The 18,532-nt window shown below is 35.3% G+C and overlaps 1 protein-coding gene across 3 annotated transcripts in view; it reads right to left on the reverse strand.

Annotated features, from left to right (window-relative positions):
• Positions 1-18,532, reverse strand: part of dock1 (dedicator of cytokinesis 1) — a 202,814-nt gene that overhangs the window by 165,348 nt on the left and 18,934 nt on the right. For all 3 annotated transcript variants that reach the window (XM_026222208.1, XM_026222207.1, XM_026222206.1), the window contains exons 2-9: positions 9,242-9,325; positions 8,392-8,432; positions 8,257-8,312; positions 6,615-6,711; positions 6,103-6,251; positions 2,511-2,646; positions 688-845; positions 354-435 (exon numbers count right to left, since the gene is read on the reverse strand). In XM_026222208.1, the coding sequence (XP_026077993.1) occupies positions 354-435; positions 688-845; positions 2,511-2,646; positions 6,103-6,251; positions 6,615-6,711; positions 8,257-8,312; positions 8,392-8,432; positions 9,242-9,325 (803 nt within the window). The remainder of the gene's footprint in view (positions 1-353; positions 436-687; positions 846-2,510; positions 2,647-6,102; positions 6,252-6,614; positions 6,712-8,256; positions 8,313-8,391; positions 8,433-9,241; positions 9,326-18,532) is intronic.

The raw sequence follows: 18,532 nt of genomic DNA on the forward strand, positions 1-18,532 counted from the left end.
TAATAAAACTATAACACTGAAAAAAAGAACAGATACAAATATTTTAACTATTAAACCCAATATTTGTTAAAATGTTACATTTACTGAATTTGTCCAGCTAGAACTACAAGCATTATTATCATTATTATTATTATTATTATGTGATGCACACCTTACTGTTATTAATACTTATGTGGAGTTTTAAATCAATCATTTATGTAGTTGCATTTGAGTTCCAGATTAAAAAGTAGTTATCAATGAGTCACGGTGATCATGTGGGTAATATGGGTCTGCATCATGTCCCAATATCATTTCCCCATCTATGATAATCCTGAATATAACGTGTCAAAAGTAAAGGCCAAAATAATACATACAGTGAATACGGCACGCAGGTTATGAAGCTGATCGATGTCTTTGGCCAAACCTGAACTGGACCAGCGCACAAGATAGTTTTCACTGCAAGAAAGTAAAAACAACAGATATTATATATTTTTACATCAAGATCATTTACTGCTGAAACAAACCACTGAGAACTGTGTGCATGGCACAAACGCTGTGGTTGATTTACTACTGAGGATGTGAAACATCATAGTTACTGGTCACTGAGGCAGTGACAATCGTAAACTCTGAAGAAAGTTTTATTTGACAGCAGGAATGTTTATGGATGTGAATACACATCTATAAGTTTGAGTTTGTGTGTGCACTGACCTGATAAACTTGGACTCAATCGGGTCGTATAGAGACATCAGCACTTCTGCATCTTCTCCGATTTTGCACACGACGTTCTTGAGTGTGACGAACAGGGCGAACGAGGGTGTGGAGGCAAACTTGGCCTGCCGGCTCAAATCCATGTTCTGCTTCTGAGACTGAAAATATAAATACATAAAAAATGATGGGCGTCTGAGCACACAGTAAAAGTCAGCAAGACTAATTACACGGGCGTTAGTAACGGTCGGTCTCAAAGAATCTATAATCTATAAAACCTAAGAGACTCAAGGACAGTGAACATCTGGGTAGGGTCAGAAGATGCTGGAAAACAAAGAATGTGCATAAAACAGTTGTGGATCATCCAGGAAATGACATGCAGTATTAGGAATCAAGAGGGTGCAGAAAATTTAATAGGGTCATTTTTACAAATACAGCTATTATTTTGTCTGAAATAGTTTATTCAAGTTATTTTATTACTTAATAAAAAAATAACATGCGATTTTCATGATACCTCTTTTGTTGTTAGAATAATTTTGCATATTCTGCAAGGGGTATGTGAACTTACAGTAAGTGCACAACTGTATTTGCAATACTTTGCTGACGATATGAAACGAAGAAACATCGTGAATATTTAGTTCATTTTATTGAGCATTTCAAATGACCATTAGGTTTCCGAATATATATATATATATATATATATATGTATATATATATATATATATATATATATATATATATATATATACATATATATGTATATACATATATATGTATATATATATATGTATATATATATGTGTATATATATATATGTATATATATATATATATATATATATATATATATATATATATATATATATATATATATATATATATATATATAATGCATAAATTTATATATATTGTACATATTGTATGTTACATATATTGAAATATATGTAGGCTAATATTGTTATAAGTGCATATAAACAAAAATTATAAAATAGCATCCTTGTATGCATTTAGTGAAAACAGCATGGAAAACGTGCTTTAATTATTGTTTATATAAATATGTATATGAACAATAGTTTTTTTGTTTGGTCACACTTCAGGGTCCAATTCTCATTATTAACTAAGACTTTTGCCTCAATCTCTTAAACTCTTAATTATTAATAGTTAGTGAGGTAGTTAAGTTTAGGTATGGGGAGGATTAAGGTCATGCAGAAGGCATTAATATTTGCTTTATAAGTACTAATTAACAGCCAATATCCTAGTAATGTGCATGCTAATAAACAAATAGTAAATAAAGAGAACTGGACAGTAAACTAAAGAGTTTTTTATATTATTTATATATTAAAATACATACATTTCATTGCTTTTTTCAATCTTTGAAGTTTTTTGCTGTATTTTATTTATTGCACAAAACGTGTGCATTTCCAATGGCGGTTTGAAAGCAATGTTTTTTCTGATTGAGACTATATCACCCAGCCATGTGTCACATTGCGTCTCACAGTAACATGGGAAGTGAGATGGTGCGCTCTCACGCTCTCTCTGTTCCTGTGTAACCTCTCACACATCAGCGGTGGTGTTTCAGAACTGTGGTCAGGGACTTTTCATGTGGTTTAGAGGTTGTGCTAGTCACATCCAAATATAAATATTAGAGTTTATTAAACATCACTGCAATTGTGTGATGAGAAAACATAAGTGTGGCTTCGGCTCTCGGGCCTCGTACATTCACAATCCAGTAACACCTACAAACCCATTCAAATTACAGACAAAAAAAAAAAAAGCAACATGTTCAAATCAGTGCCATGATGGATAAAACAGTATAATATGGTTTACCCTCTCCTCTTGGATGCGAGCATCAATCTGCTTGGACGCGGTTTCATGCGCTCGGAACAGATCGACGGTGCTGGTCAGGTCAGGATCCAGAATATTCCCGTCTTTATCTCTCACCACCAGATCCAGATCTAAATACCTGGCAAACACACAAAACAGTGTAGGAAAAACACATAGTAGTTTGAAAGAGATGAAGATCTGTGTTTTACTAATCCAAATGAATACTTTTATTTGGACATAACCTGCTAAATACATGACCTGCTAAATAAGCGTAAGAAATAACAGCAGGTATTATCAATGGTTTCAAGCATGTTGCTATGCGGTTACTATGGGCATTCTGGATTTGTATTGAGAAAAAAAAAAACTACACTTAAAGTTGACAAAGACAGAACTGAGAAGTGAGAGTTGTACGTATGTGTGTGTGTGTGTGTGTGTGTGTCACTAGTGACTTTTTCACCTAAGCTGCTCTATCATCCCACTGTATGCTCACTTCCTCCTTCTGAAGTTAACAGTAACACTAAAACGCTCTGAGAGAGAGGTAATAATAAACCTGCTGCTATTAGACCCTTTGAATGTGTTCAATGAGCAGAAATAAAGTATGTAAGTGTGCAAATAGAATAACTTACTGTAAAACATTCAAACTGGTTTCCATTTTTTACTTTGATCAGCTGAACAATAAGCCCTGCATCTACAGTATCTATATGCAAGCCATACACACACACACACACACACACACACACAGTACATGCATACATACACACATGTACATATACGCCTGTTGAGTTCTGATTCTTAAATTATGGTATCTGCTTTTGTTGCAGTGTCAGTTCACATTATTTCAAAAGAAAAAAAAATTAACAACTGAATTTGTTGAAAAGTGACTATCCATGATGCTGTACATGAAATCCCACCAATCAGAGAGATGCAGCAAGCAAATCAGGTACAGACTAGTGTTGTCACGATACCAAAATTATTGTTTCAATACCGATACCTAGCCAAGAATGGCGATTTCGATACTTTTTCGATACTTTTCCTGAAAAGGGAAAATACATTCTCAAATATCATTGATTTATTTTAAAACCGGGACAACATTCTAATCATATAACACACTAATAAATTAATATATGAACAGCAGATATATTATACATTTGACAGAAGGTTTGATAGAACTGGCTGGAAGACCTGCCAAGAGAGCATTGCAATAGTCCAGCCTGGACAGAACAAGAGATTGAACAAGGAGTTGTGCAGCATGATCCGAAAGAAAGGGCTTGATCTTCTTGATGTCGAATAAAGCAAATCTGCAGGATCGGACAGTTTTAGCAATGTGGTCTGAGAAAGTCTGCTGATCATCAATCATAACTCCAAGGCTTCTAGCTGTTTTTGAAGGAGTTATGGTTGATGTGCCTAACTTGATGGTGAAATTGTGATGAAACAATGGGTTTGCTGGAATCACAAGCAGTTCTGTCTTGGAGAGGTTGAGTTGAATGTGATGGCCCATCATCCAGCAAGAAATGTCTGTTAGACAAGCTGAGATGAGAGGTAGAGTGGAGTTTCATCAGCATGGCAGTGGTATGAAAAGCCATGTTTCTGACTGACAGAACCTAATGATGCCATGTAGACAGAGAAGAGAAGAGGTCCAAGAACTGAGCCCTGAGGCACCCCAGTAGTTAGATGTTGTGACTTGGACACCTCACCTCTCCAAGATACTTTGAAGGGCCTATCTGATAGGTAAGACTCAAACCATTGAAGTGTGGTTCCAGAGATGCCTTTTGCCACTAGGGTTGACAGGAGGATTTGGTCATCAAAACTGTCAGCTATTAGAGATGAAGCAGGAGAGGGAGGAGAAGGACAAAGAAGTGAGGAAAATGTTAAAAAGCATGCGAGAGTTAAACGAATTGTTAATTTTGCTATGGTAGTATGTAATTTTAGCATTGGAGACATTAGCAGAGAAGGAAAACAGGAGTGACTGATACACATTAAGGGCAGTAGTATTTTTGGATTTGCGCCACATCCTTTCAGCAGCTCTAAGCTTAGAACGGTGTTCGCGTAGAACATCAGATAACCAAGGGGCAGAAGGGGTAACGGGCTGGCCTGGAAGATAAGGGGCAAACAGTGTCTAAACAAGATGTAAGAGTGGAGAAGGAAATATCAGTAGCACTGTTCGCGTCCAAAGATGCAAACAGTTTAGGGGAAGGAAGTGAAGATGAAACCATTGCAGATAGCCGGGACGGTGAAAGTGCGTAGTTTACGTCGAAAGATGACATGTGGAGGGGTAAGTGATGTGTCAGGGACCATGTTGAGGTTAAGAGTGAGGAGGAAGTGATCCGACGTGTGCAGTGGAGTAACCAGAACATGATCAGTAGAGCAATGTCGAGTATAAATAAGGTCCAGTTGGTTGCCTGATTTGTGAGTAGCAGAAGTTGACACTCGGTTGAGATCAAAAGAGGCAAGCAGAGTGTGGAAATCAGCATGTAGAGGTTTATCTAGGTGGATGTTGAAATCTACAAGCAAAACTAAGGGAGTATCATCCTCAGGAAAGGTTGAAAGCAACATCTGATTCATCCAAAAAGTTACCCAGTGGTCCTGTGGTCAATAGACACATTTAAGTATACAGACTTTTACGTTTTACTTTTTTGGCTGATTTTAAAATACTTTTTAAAAACGTTTTCAAAAAACTCTTTTACTTCAAATAAAACACTAATGTTGTGATTGACCTTGTAGCTGGATGGTTTGGTTGATGGCTTATAACACTTTAACAAAGACTTTTTTGCAGAACGAAGACTGTTTGCCTGAGAATCTGGATTGCAGGTAATACTGTTGTAAATAATATTGAGTTTCTGGCACAGACCGATCATTGTGCTTCATAAGACCTCAGCATATCATCAGGAGCCACAAGTATTCATTTTGTGTTGCTTGATATGTATTCTTTGACTCTAAAAGTGCAAGAAGCAATTGACTTGCATTTTATGAATCCCCAAGCACCACAGATTCAGCTAAAGTTCTTCTTTACTGTTCTACTGAAGAGAAGAGTCACCTATATCTTGGATGGCCTGAGGGCAAAATAAACAGCCAGTCTTCATGTTTGGGTGAACTATCTATTTCAATTAGGTTTGATTTCCTGAAGATTTTCTAAAAATGCCTTAAGTGCACATGCTAAAAGAACATTGCCAGGGAGGTTTTATGCAGTTGCTAGGCATATACTTACTGGTCCTTCAATGCAAGTCTACTTTTGTTTTATTGCTTGCCAGATGAGAATCATCTACTAGTATCACCATTTAATACTTGGGGTTAAGGGGTTAAACTTTTAACCACAAATAACAGCACACACTGCTGATTAAGAACATCTTTTATTTTTATTTTCTTCCCCAAATGAAAGCAGATAAAGTGCTGAAATCCAAAGTCTTTCACAATGACCCTTCATAGCAAAAATAGATCACGAATCAAAATGAAGAGCAATAAAACGCTCTCATTAAAAGTCTGATTTTATGAAACCGACTGCAGTCGTGACTTCAAGCTCACGCTCTCTCTGTTCCAACACGACCTGATCAGCACGAGTCAGCAGCTTGTGTGTGTGTGTGTGTGTGTGTGTTCATACTTGTTCCCATAGTCCATCTTAGAGGTGACTTTCTGTTTGAGCTCGGACATCTCATCCTGCGGGAGCGTGCCGGACAGGATCTGGGAACGCCATTCAATCAAGTCGTAGATCATGTCTCGGACCGTGTTGAACATCTCACGCTTGTCGCCCTGTTGGAAACACAAAGTCTGGTTAAAACCCTGCTATGCGTGTCAATTAATTAGTTAAAGCACATGCTGCAGCATAAAGGATGCTCTTAAACTCTGTAGACATACAGTCCCAGAGGGTCATATCCCTGGATTATGTAATTAAAAGATTTACAAACTTTCAGTGGGATGCTTTTCAAAAAGGTTTGAAAACAAACGTTACTTTTTAATTATGTCATGTCAGTTCTTTTCAAAATCTTGTCCTGATTTGTCCATTGTTTATAATTTCCATTATTGCATGCTTTATAACAGTGTACCCTTTGTGCAGAAGAAGTGTGTGCAACTTTTGGGAAGCAACATTTAAATTTGGAATAAAAACAAGCTTACCACATATAGGTCCCTCCATATTGACGCCCATTCTCGCAAAGTAGTGGTGACCTCATGAATGAGCGGAATCTCAAAAGGAATGACCGTCTCCTTTTGTCTAAATGAACAGTGACAGAGTGCAAAGCAGAAAAAGCACAATAAGTGAAGGAGTTTTCCAAGAATATTGCTTGTGTGGGAAACAATATACTGTTTAACTGCATTCGCGTCAGTAATTCCTGCTTACTCCAAGCTCCTGAGCACCCAGAGTCATTCAGATCCCTTCATGCCAATGAAAACTAATTACCAGCATCAGTCATCAAAAGAGCTGTTATGGAATCTGAGCTGGGCTTTGCTCACGATTCCAATTACTCACACACTTGCATCAAACCAGCACTCACTCGTGCGTATTATATTCCTGAACCACGCTTGAAAATCCATTTCAAACTCCAAAATCTCCCATTAGGCTAGCAACGGGCTGCTGGGGCGCTAACTTAGTAAGACGTCTAGGGAAAAATACTGTTAACTGCACTCAGGCTGGTTTCAGGGAGCGACGCTGATAAAATCAGAACAATAACAGAAGTAACAGAATCTTCAGATGCAGCAAAGGAGAGTAAAGTTTAATGAGGATGTTCCAAAACATAGTAAGCTATACCTACATAGTGAACTTCCTTCAAAAACTGCATCCTAACCGTCATAGAATCTCAGAAGGGCAGGTAAGAAAATATCTGTGTTTAAAGGTCTTAAAATGGTGAGAGGTGACAGAAATGGAGGGGGAGCGGGGGAGTTTAAAGGTCTTTACAGGAATAGAGTGTGAAACTCTTAAAAATACTTTTTTTCTAAGCAATTGAGCACTTAAGAGATAGCACTTAATCTTCAAAAAATGTCAAGGGCAAATTAAATATTATATAAATATTAAATATGAAAAGAAATGGCAACCCTCATATAAAATTAATTTCATGACAATTTAAAACCATGGTTTGCATTCCTTTTTTTAGCAACATTAAACAAACAAACAAACAAAAACAGATAAAAAAATATAGAAAAAAAATAATTATAAGCATAAAAACAAACAAAATATAATATACAACAAAGTAAACAATTATACAACATTTTTTACGATATTTAAAAAATAAAATAATATTTTTTTTATAAAAAATAATAGAATAAAAAAATTATTAATTATATAAGAGAGGAACATTATTAACAAATGATCACTGAGAAATGCTACGTAACCTTCAGAAACATTTGGATAAATTAAATATTTTATAAATATTCATTTTATACGAAGTTTGCCATTATTCCAACATATTATTTTAAAATCATTATTTGCATGAATTTGTCTCTTTTTTTTAAGCAATGATAATACATTTGACAAAAAGTATAAACAAAAAATAATATAAAATAAAAAAAACTAAATACAATTTTTGCACATGGGAGAGACATGACTGACAGCGGTTAAGCTAATAAGCTAATGTCACAATACTCTAAATCTGCACTGCTCTGCACTGGTCATTAATCCATGTTTAATTGGACAAACAAACTAAACTACATCTAGTTCTGATACTAGAGTAGTGAATGAAAAATAAGCAGATTTATGTTGCTAATGCTTTATTTCATATTCAACTAACTGCAAACTTCCAGGAATCTAAATGAACATACTGACCCATTGCCTTCGACCGTGGCCTCCTTCAGATGTATGTAACACGCCGGAAACACACCCTGTACATAGAGGAAACAAATGAGTGAACTGAAGAAGAAAACTGACTGTCCTCTGGAAGCACTTCATAAAGTAACTCACCTTCTTCGATTTTCTCCTCAGCCGATACCCTCGATACCATCCTGAGAAAAGAACGAAATATCACAGCAGTCAGACGGAAATGCCAACAATTAGATCACAAAGAGACGCCACTGTGTCTTATAGCACATCTAGAAAACAATATTCTGAGATGATAAAAGACATGTTTCATATTCAACACTAAAGTGCATGTTATTGAGATCAGAGAGAGGAAAGCTCTGATGATGTCACATCTGTGTCCTAAAAAGGTGACTGAAATTAAATGGGGTACTATATAGTGTGTGAAACTAATATGTGGTACTTTACCTTTAGAAAATATCAAGAATCATTTAAATATTATATGAACTGTTTTAAGTTTCTTTTAAATGAGGTTTGCAATTATTGCAACTCTCAAACTGAAATAAAATAAAAAAAATACTGTGTGTGATTTTGTAATATTCAAGGTTCAAGGTAATATTCAAAGGGAAACATGAAATAAACATTCAAAAATAAAGAGACACATTCCACATGAAATAAAACAAAAGATAATATAATAAAAGATACAACTAAATAAAAGATACAACTAAATAAATTAAATAAGATAAAACTAAAATTTGATAAAATATTTTAATTTTAATTACATTTAAAAATAAATTGCATTAAAAGTAAAAACAAATTATTATTATTTTTGCTTTGTAGTTATTTAAATTTTTTCCATAATTTAAATAAATCCTTATTGATAAATATATTTTCTTAAAATAGTTTTGGTGAAGGCTTAAATGGTTGAGCTTAAATAATTTTATTTTCATATCAGTGTAGTTACAACATAAGAATCTCTGTGTGTGTGTGTGTGTGTGTGGTGTGTGTGTGTCACCTTCGTAAGTCTCCAGAATGTGTACAGTGTCTCCGATCTGTAAGGACAGCTCTTCATCACTGCGAGCATCGTAGTTATAGATTGCTGCAGACAGAGAACATAAAACACTTTACTGAGACACATGGCATCAATTTCTGCTTGCTGTGTGAGAGAGAGAGAGAGAGAGAGTTATAGATGCTGCAGCAATGCATTAACTGACTACACAACAAACAGTGGCTCCACTCTGACACACACACACACACACACACGTACCCAAAAGATCATGACTGAACCCAAAGTGTTTGAATGTTTTCAAATCGACATTTTCAGTGAAGAACCACTTTAATTATTGTTATGGTGCTTGAATGTATTTTTCTGGCACTGGCCATGACGTTCCAGGGTTTTTCTCAGTGACCCTGAATGACCCACATGACCCAGTGACCGAGAGACAGCAGAGGACGAGAAGGGAGCGAGACCTGTGAGGGTTAATTACTGTCTCTATTTCGGTCTCACACATGCTGATTCGATTCTCTGCTAACACAGAGACTCTCGGCAGAGAGAGAGTGTAATTACACAATATTCTTACTGTGGGCCTTGTGATACCAAACACACACACACCCAAAAACACAAAAACCCAAAGCAGTCATTTCTCTCTTTCCCTGAATCTGGATTAAACACCTCCGCAGCACTACATGACAAAAACATTTCAATGCACATCCTTGTGTACCTGCAATAACATGCATGCAAACCAACAATGAAATGTTATTAATAAACACAAGCAAACATTTGCCACATGACATTTCAGATTTGAATATTAAATCAACTGTTTAAAAGAGCTCCTACACTAAGAATCCTACTATTTATTCACATTGAATTAGCCTTTACTTTTTGCGACTTACATTTCTTTTTATTTATTTATTTTATTTTTAGTAATTCGTTTTCATTATTATTTGTTTTTATATATTTCTTAATTTGGTTTACAACTTATATACTATTTAGAATTAATTTACTTTTAAGTTTAAATAAGCTAATAAATATGCCGATGTAATTCTGAATCATTGCAGCATGTATATGTCTGAAAAACAAACATTTCATGCAAATTCGGAACGGATTATTGCCTAGAAATCAAGCAAAGTGCATTCCCATTATCATCACTAAATGCATCACTCATTTCAGTTCATAATGATTTCACAAAGTTCTATTAGAATCAATGAAGCTCTAAAAACTAGACAATGAATCTCTTGTTCAGCCTACATCACGTCTGCACATACGAGATGATTCACTGGTAGTCCCAGAAGAAGCCAATCCAATTACACACACAAAAAACATGGAGAGAGAGAGAGAGAGAGACACTGCCGTGATAGCAGAGCAGAGCAATGCCTAGAGAAAAGAGGAAAAGGAAATGGTTGAGAATACGTCCCTAATGAGCATACGAGTAACAAACTGCCACAGATCCAGCTCTTATCTTAGTAGGAAGAACACTTTACCAGATGACATCGTTCTGAGCTCTCTCTCTCACACACACACACACACACACACTCGAGGAAACGCACACTTAAACACACAAATGATCACTGGAGCTCAGCTCAGACTGCTGTGATTGGAATTTCAAAGCCTGTCTAAACAGGTGGCTAAACGGCATAATAACACAAACCGCTACAGGTTATTAATTATATAACAGAACTTTAGAATGTGAAATAGAGAGGAACAGAGGAAAAACAAACACATAAATATTACATTAAAATATTAGCAATAAAATAATAATAATAATCATGAAGTGAGTAAATAAAATAAAACTATAAATAAAAATAAACAAATAAATAAATATGCTAGTGACCTGAAACTACAGGAATAAAGAGCGCAAGTAAAATAACATTAAAAAAAAGATTTATAAAATTAATATTTTGTAAAAAAAAAAAAAAAAAAGAATTGTATTAAATTAATATTACCACCCTGATGCTATGCTATTGAGAAAAACAAGCAAGCAAATAAATTTAAGCAACAAATAAAAAAAATAATAAAAATTATATTGTGATAACCATGTGGACAAATAAAAGCCATATCAAATAAAAAAAATATCCAATGTATAAAGAAAAATATCAAATAAATTGAATATTACCATTCTGATGCTACTCTTAGAACCACATGAGCAAATAAAATACAAATCTCAATACATATATTTTATTTTTTTATATAAATACAAAATGAATATTAACACCTTGATGCCACTGAAATAACCAATTGAGCAATCAATCAATAAATAAAAATAATTCCTGGCAGCCTTGTGATGAAACGAAATGAAATGTGATGCTGACTAAAACAAGGTATAAAGCAGAATGATTTCACTGCCAGTTGTTTGTAACAGCTTTCATATGTGCATGTGATGCATAAAAACATTCTTCAGTTGTGCAGCTCACTAGGTTTCAGATCAGAGCTGAAGGAAGGAGACTAAACAGAGAGAGGAAGAGAGGAAGGGAGACACACAAAGAGGATCAGAGCAGTGTTTGACAACCCGTGTGTGAGAGAGACTCTGACAGGAAGTTCAAGCCCCTAGAGATGCCCGTGTCCCCCGAGAGAGAAAGCAGACGCTTCAGTCGCCTCTCTTCCAGCCTGGCTCTGAGTGAATGGAGCCCATTGAGCTGGACTGGGACACCAGCTGCGGCAGTCACTCGCCTCGACTCCACACCTGTATCTACACCACAGGCTAGAGATCAAACACTAGGAACATTTTATCCTAAAAATTAGTAAAAGGCTGAAATTTTCTGAAATTTGAAAATGTATATATACACACAAATATATGGTTTCCGAATTAGTCTGAACAAAAAAAGTTAACAGGCTGAATGAAAATGTAATTCCAGTTTCTGACAGCAAGTGGCGCTTATGGAATGGCAGAAATAGAGTGGTTTCCATGGTAACCACTGTAAACAAAGCACTGTGCTCATAAACACTGCTTCATTTGGCTTTTCTGAAGGCTTTATGCATTAATGGAATTCATCCATTCATATAATATCTCTCAGTCTGTCATCCGTGCCGAATTGTGAATAAAGTCCCGGCTGAAGGGCATAGGCAAGCCACAATGCAGCACGCCTCGACCACCGAGTTACTACAACCATCAATGTATGTACTGGTATTATTTTTTATGGCATTCTTATGCTAAAAATTTGTTACTGACTGTAAATGGGAAGTGAATGTTCCAGTATAACATGCCTCATAAGATGTGGCTCAAATACAAACAGAGGATAAGTTGTTGTATATATTAAAAGAGACCGATTTGCAGCATATGATTTCATATTTATTATTTGATTTACTTCTACATTTTATTATTATTATTATTATTATTATTATTATTATTATTATTCTCATCTCGTTAAGGGTGATGTGCAGTGATACACAGAACTGTTGGATTCAGCATTCATGTGCTTTATCGTGAAGAAAACAGAGTTTTTCTAATCAAATCTGGTTTAAATGATCACTGAAATATGAAACGGTAAAACTAACCAGTGAGACCTTTTACCGTGATTTAAAGCAGAGCTGCAGAAACACTTCTAAAAACAGTCTGTACAGTCCTAAGGGCTAAAGCATGGGCATTTTCAAGCATGTTATGATTGAATGACGTGCACAGAAGCACGCAAAAAGAATGCTAAAATAATCTTCGATATCTGGTTGTAGGTGATGAGGTGTTACTCCAGCCGGAAAATAACCAGCCATTACAGCCAGATTGTGTGAGCCGCCCATAGCATGGAGAGCTGGTATACTTCACGACGGCGGGAACAAGGCAGAAGTTGAACCATTTCTAACAGAACAGATGCCACAACGAAGGTGCTCGAGCAAAACTTCAATCAATTCCAGAGAGCCAGAAAGGTTTTATAAAATAAGAGCGGGTCGACAGCTTCTCTTTGAGGTCTGGAAGAGTAATAAAGGGTTTTATTGTCTCACTTAGCCAGACATTTCAGTGTCGCTATAAAGTCTGGTCCATATTGCAGTTTATTAGCGGTGTTTGGACAAACCCTGAACCCCGAGTATTAAACTTCACCACGCATCTTGCTCCGAGGCATTTGTGCTAAGACAAAAAGGTCTTGTTTACTATTATTGCTTCTAAACAACTGAACTTACAGTTTTCACCTTATTAAATCACAGCTCCTAGCCTACAACTGAAGGAGGGTCTAGTATGGCAAAGACATGGGACTGGGGTTTCCTGGAAACTAAAGCAAAAGTACGGCCAAAACGGCATGAGCTTCTTTTCCACTAACAATGTTTAATTGGGATTCGTGCTCTGATCACACTCGTTTAGACAGGGCTGAAACAAAAGAGACTCCCAATTTAATTGAGTGATAGAGAAATCAGTTTCCACCTAGGATTATGACGGTATCAAATGTTGCAATTAATTGCTCATCTTTTATCACAGTATACGGTATTGAAATTTAGTTTAAAAAGTGGTCATAATACAGTATAACAGGTTAAATATCTTTTTTGATAACAGATATAAATGAACATTACAATAAATTGACATTCACGATGAGCAATAGCTACATTTGCTACAGAAGTTATTAATATTTGTTAATAAAATGCAAGTCTTCGTACATGTAAGCTCATGAAATAACACTGCTGCAATTTCAGATTTTAACAATATGTTATTAAATATTGGAATACTTAAGATTAATGAACATTCAGAAGAATTATTCACTGCAGTTTATGTTAACTAATGAATTAACTAATGAAGCACTAATGTAAAGTGTGAATGAACAAAAAATCAAAACACTTTATAACAATATCTAGGGCATGTTGTAGTCCAGATTAACCCCCCCCCCCCCCCCCAAAAAAAGTTGAAAATAAATAGCATATTAACTCTTAATATTTAAGTATTTGGCGCTGTGAACACCATAGCAAATACACAAATCTGAATGGCTATTTAAATACATTTAGGAAAGTAGCACAGCTGCTTTATTTATGGGGTTTCCAGAGTAAAGGCTTTTTTTGCACTTTAGCGCCATCTGCTGTCAGAGAGTGAATGTGCTTTCATTCAGCTCATCTCACGCGTTTTCTCATGCACGCTTGTTTACATCAGAGTGAACATGAGTCTTTCAAGTAGCATACAGCGGTGTTGTGCATTTTGACCAGTTTATAGGAAAAGTATTCTTAAAATGCATTCCAAATTCTAAATAATTTGCAATGCATAATTATTCACGGTATTTAGAAATGCCCATGATAACAATATCATGCATATTCATTACAGTGATATAATCGCATTACTGAATACCGGCACAAGTCTATCTCCACCTTAAATGAACTCCAGAACACAGATGATCATGTTTATTCATGCTGGTGCTAAGACTGAGCACTTAGACTACAATTATCATGCAATTTAACACAGACACTAAATATTTTAATATTCGCTGAATTATATTTCACCTTATCATGTGCATATCAGGGATGTTTTAGTTAACCAAGATAATAAAAACCTATAAAAGTTGAAGTGCATTGTATTATGGGATACATTATTTTTATGCAGTGTGCACTGGTTGAATACAGCACATCTAACACAACCTAGTAAAGTATTAGGTTATCTGAATACTACATGCATACAGGAAATGAATGCATATTGCAGAACTAGCATACATACTATGGTAGTGTGATAATAGTATCACATAAAACAGAGAGAGAGAGAGAGAAAGAAAGAGAAGTGCTTAAATTATACTGTAGAAGTGGAGAATGCGGAAAAGAGACTGATGAAGAGAGGAGATATCATCATGTTGAGACAGTTTGTCTACTACGAATTCAGCTAACAGGTAGAAACAAGCCTGATGAAGCTGAAGATATCTACAGACAAAAAACATACCCCAACATTGCATTAAAACAACATCTGTAATGAAATTCAGTGACTGACTTAACACATGTGCATTGAGTTCCGTTCTCATGTCCAATACATCTTGATACAAATATATAATTTATAAACACATACATAAATGTCTGTCATAAACAATTCACCAAGTGAATAAATCAACCTTTATGATGCTTTGTGTGTGGTGAGACTTGAAAGCTCAAATATTTGCTCTGTATGTATTCCTGTTATATAGTTCAAAACCTTTCAAGTAGCTTTCAACATTTTCTGATCAACAAAACACAAACACATCTGCTTTTTAATCATCAATAACATCCATCAATAAACCATCTTCAACTGTTTGTGAACTTTGTTTTGGTAACACTCATATCGCAACGTCTTCATATCACACTAATTATTACCCAGGCACATTTCCACAAAGTCCGACAGTGTTTCTAAAGATCTTCATTATTCTGATGGGAGGACAATCATGAAGGGAGGAAAACTTGCACTAATTATCTTGTTTGCATCTAGCACAGATCCGCCAGCACACAGCGACGCCGCTGAAACCTGCTGAAAACCCGCCCCGGAGACCGTTTCTGTCATGTCCAATCAGAAGCGGGTCAGATGCACGCCGTTCATCATCATCATCACACAGCAGCGGGTCAGCGTCCGTGATGCCAACATACCTAGAGTCCTGCTGTCTAATTGCTTCATTTTAATTGGCCAAGTACACTTGAACTTCTGCAGGCCCCAAATTTAATAATGGGAAAATTATTTCTCCAGACTGTTTGGAGAATTAGTATAACAGAGTCAAGTATACTCAAACACATGTAGGAAATATGTATGAAGTCATTAAGTGCAACATCAGACTCAAATCGCACTAATTAATTATCATTATTCTATATTACATTAAAAAATCTGATCAAATGTTTATACATTAATGTAAACGTCAGTACACTCATATTTGCTGAAAAAAATCAACTCCAGTGAAATGTAATTCACTGATTAAAAATAATAAATGAATGAATTAAATATATATTTAAGAATCTATATAAAAATTTCAATTATTTGAATAAGCTAATTCATAAAAAAATATGGAATATCTAACATCAGATTATTGAAATTAAAATTAGGTAAATTTATTTATATTAATAATTATTTTTTATAAAATGTTAAAATAAATTTGAATGATACAATTAAATAAAAATACAAATATGATTACATTTAAACAGGTAAATTTAAATTAACACGATTAAAAAATATATATATATATAAATAAACGTAAAAAATTAATTGAAATTGGTGAATTTAAATAATTAGAAATAACACTGTCAATTACATTTTAAAATATAAATTTAAATTAATAAAATACAATTAAATAAATTGTAATAGATATATTTAAATAAATGAAAAATTCAAATAAACTGAAAAATAAATTAGCTTGAACCAAAATAGCAGAATTTGGAACGAAGGAAGGAAATTTCTGGACATTCACAATATATGTACATTTTTGGTCTGAATTTCTAACAAAAAGTAGTTGTGAAATTCCTTTTACTGATTCCACCCACTGCTAGTACAATGTGAAAAGAGAAAAGAGGGGCCGAATCAAATTGTGCAATCAAAATAAGTGTGTAAACAACTTCAGATCACAGTCAACAAGGAGAAAACATCCATCATCTTAAAATAGCATTTGTAGTTCTGATCGATTCCTTCTGAAGTGGAGACACGCAATTAGCCGCACATTTATACCGCGGTGTGTACAATGTGTGCTTAAAGACGGAGTCCTGTGCAGGTTTCTGTGTGGGCCGAGGATAATGAGATGAGTGAAGAGAAGGTCTGCGGAGGTGAAAAACAGCAGGAAACTCCCTGAACGAGAGGGTCAGCGCTACTGAGGCAGAGAGGATTGTGGGTATAATGTAGAGGGCCCAGACAGCAGCAAACGCCCACGCTAATAACACCAGCAGAGAGACCACGCTGCTTCCTCACAGCTCAATATCAGCCAAGCAAAATGATCGGTTTCATTAATGAATACAGCAATACCTGATCAAAACGTTAGCCCATAAACAATCTTACTTTATTTCATCGGTGTTTGCAAAGATGAGCTGCTCTATTATCATTGCTAATCCTAAGGGTTAACAGATGCTCTCATCACAGTTCGCAACTCTTCCCACACCATTTGTGTGAAACATCAGTTCATATGGCTTCATTTTTTTGACAATAAAATGCTACAAATTGCTTTTTCAACAATCAACACTTCGCTTTCATCCACCTAATGACATTTCATGACAGAAAGCATTTGGAGCATATTTTTAACACTGATCTGTAGTATGCTTTCTTAGCAGCCAAGCTAACGTCATTGATATAAAATGACTTGCACTTGAGATTCACTTATGAGAAGTTAGCAAAACGTGTCTGAGAAATATACTATAGTTATGCTAGCATGCAGTCATAATTCTTTATAGCCACATATTTATACTGTGGTTACGGTTATGGTTACATTTCAGGTTTCAGATCATGCAGACAGTGTCAGGGACCACAGGATAATCTATAATGATCATGTGACACTGAAGACTAGAGTAATGATGCTGAAAATTCAGCTTTGATCACAGGAATAAAATACATTTAACAATATATTCACACTGAAAACTGACATTTTAAATTGTGATACTTTTTCATAATTTTATAGCATTTATCTGTATTTTTCATTAAATAAATGCAGCTTTGGTGAGCAGAAGAGAAAACATCATAAAAGAGCGAATACACCTTCATGGAAATCATTAGAATATTAAGGCAGGTAAATCCACTTATTGTCCCTGTACATTAAATTACGTATATGGTATGAAAGGTCAATCCATGGTCAGCACGTGTAAAGAAAAAAAATTGCATTATACAAAGAAAAACAATTCAGAAGAGGTAATTGTGGACTCCTACTGGCAGCCTCTCCAGAATATCCTGCATTAATGAGACGGGAGCGAAACACAGATGATACTAATTAACCTTGTCTTTTTATAGCAGCGTGTGTAAATGCCACATGAGAAAAACCCCTGGCTGAGAGCGAGTGACCATCCTGACCAGAACAACATCCTCACAGTGCGCCGCTCTCTCTTAAACTCTCTTAATGGATTCTTGCCCCTGGATCCCAGTGAAGAAGCAAGTAGGGACTTTAAAAGAAGGATGAAGAGAGTCAGAGGAAGGGGTTAATACTGGACATTTATCATCATGTCAGCCAATCAAAAGCACATTTTTAATGAGCTCAGGGAACTCTGGGAGATAATGAGCTCCACTGTCACTTGGTAATTAAAGGTTTCACACGTCACTCCTTTGCGAAACATGTAACTTATGGCGAATGAGCTGTGCGTTCTTATCAAGTACGATAGTGGACGTTAGCATAACACTATGCATTTACTTGTTCACTTTCAGGTCAATTAAGGTACTGGCAGTGTTTTAATTTATTTAAATAAACAATTTTTTGAAAAGCATAAATAAGTAAA

Source organism: Carassius auratus, chromosome 37 (assembly GCF_003368295.1).
Source record: "Carassius auratus strain Wakin chromosome 37, ASM336829v1, whole genome shotgun sequence".
NCBI lineage: Eukaryota > Metazoa > Chordata > Actinopteri > Cypriniformes > Cyprinidae > Carassius > Carassius auratus.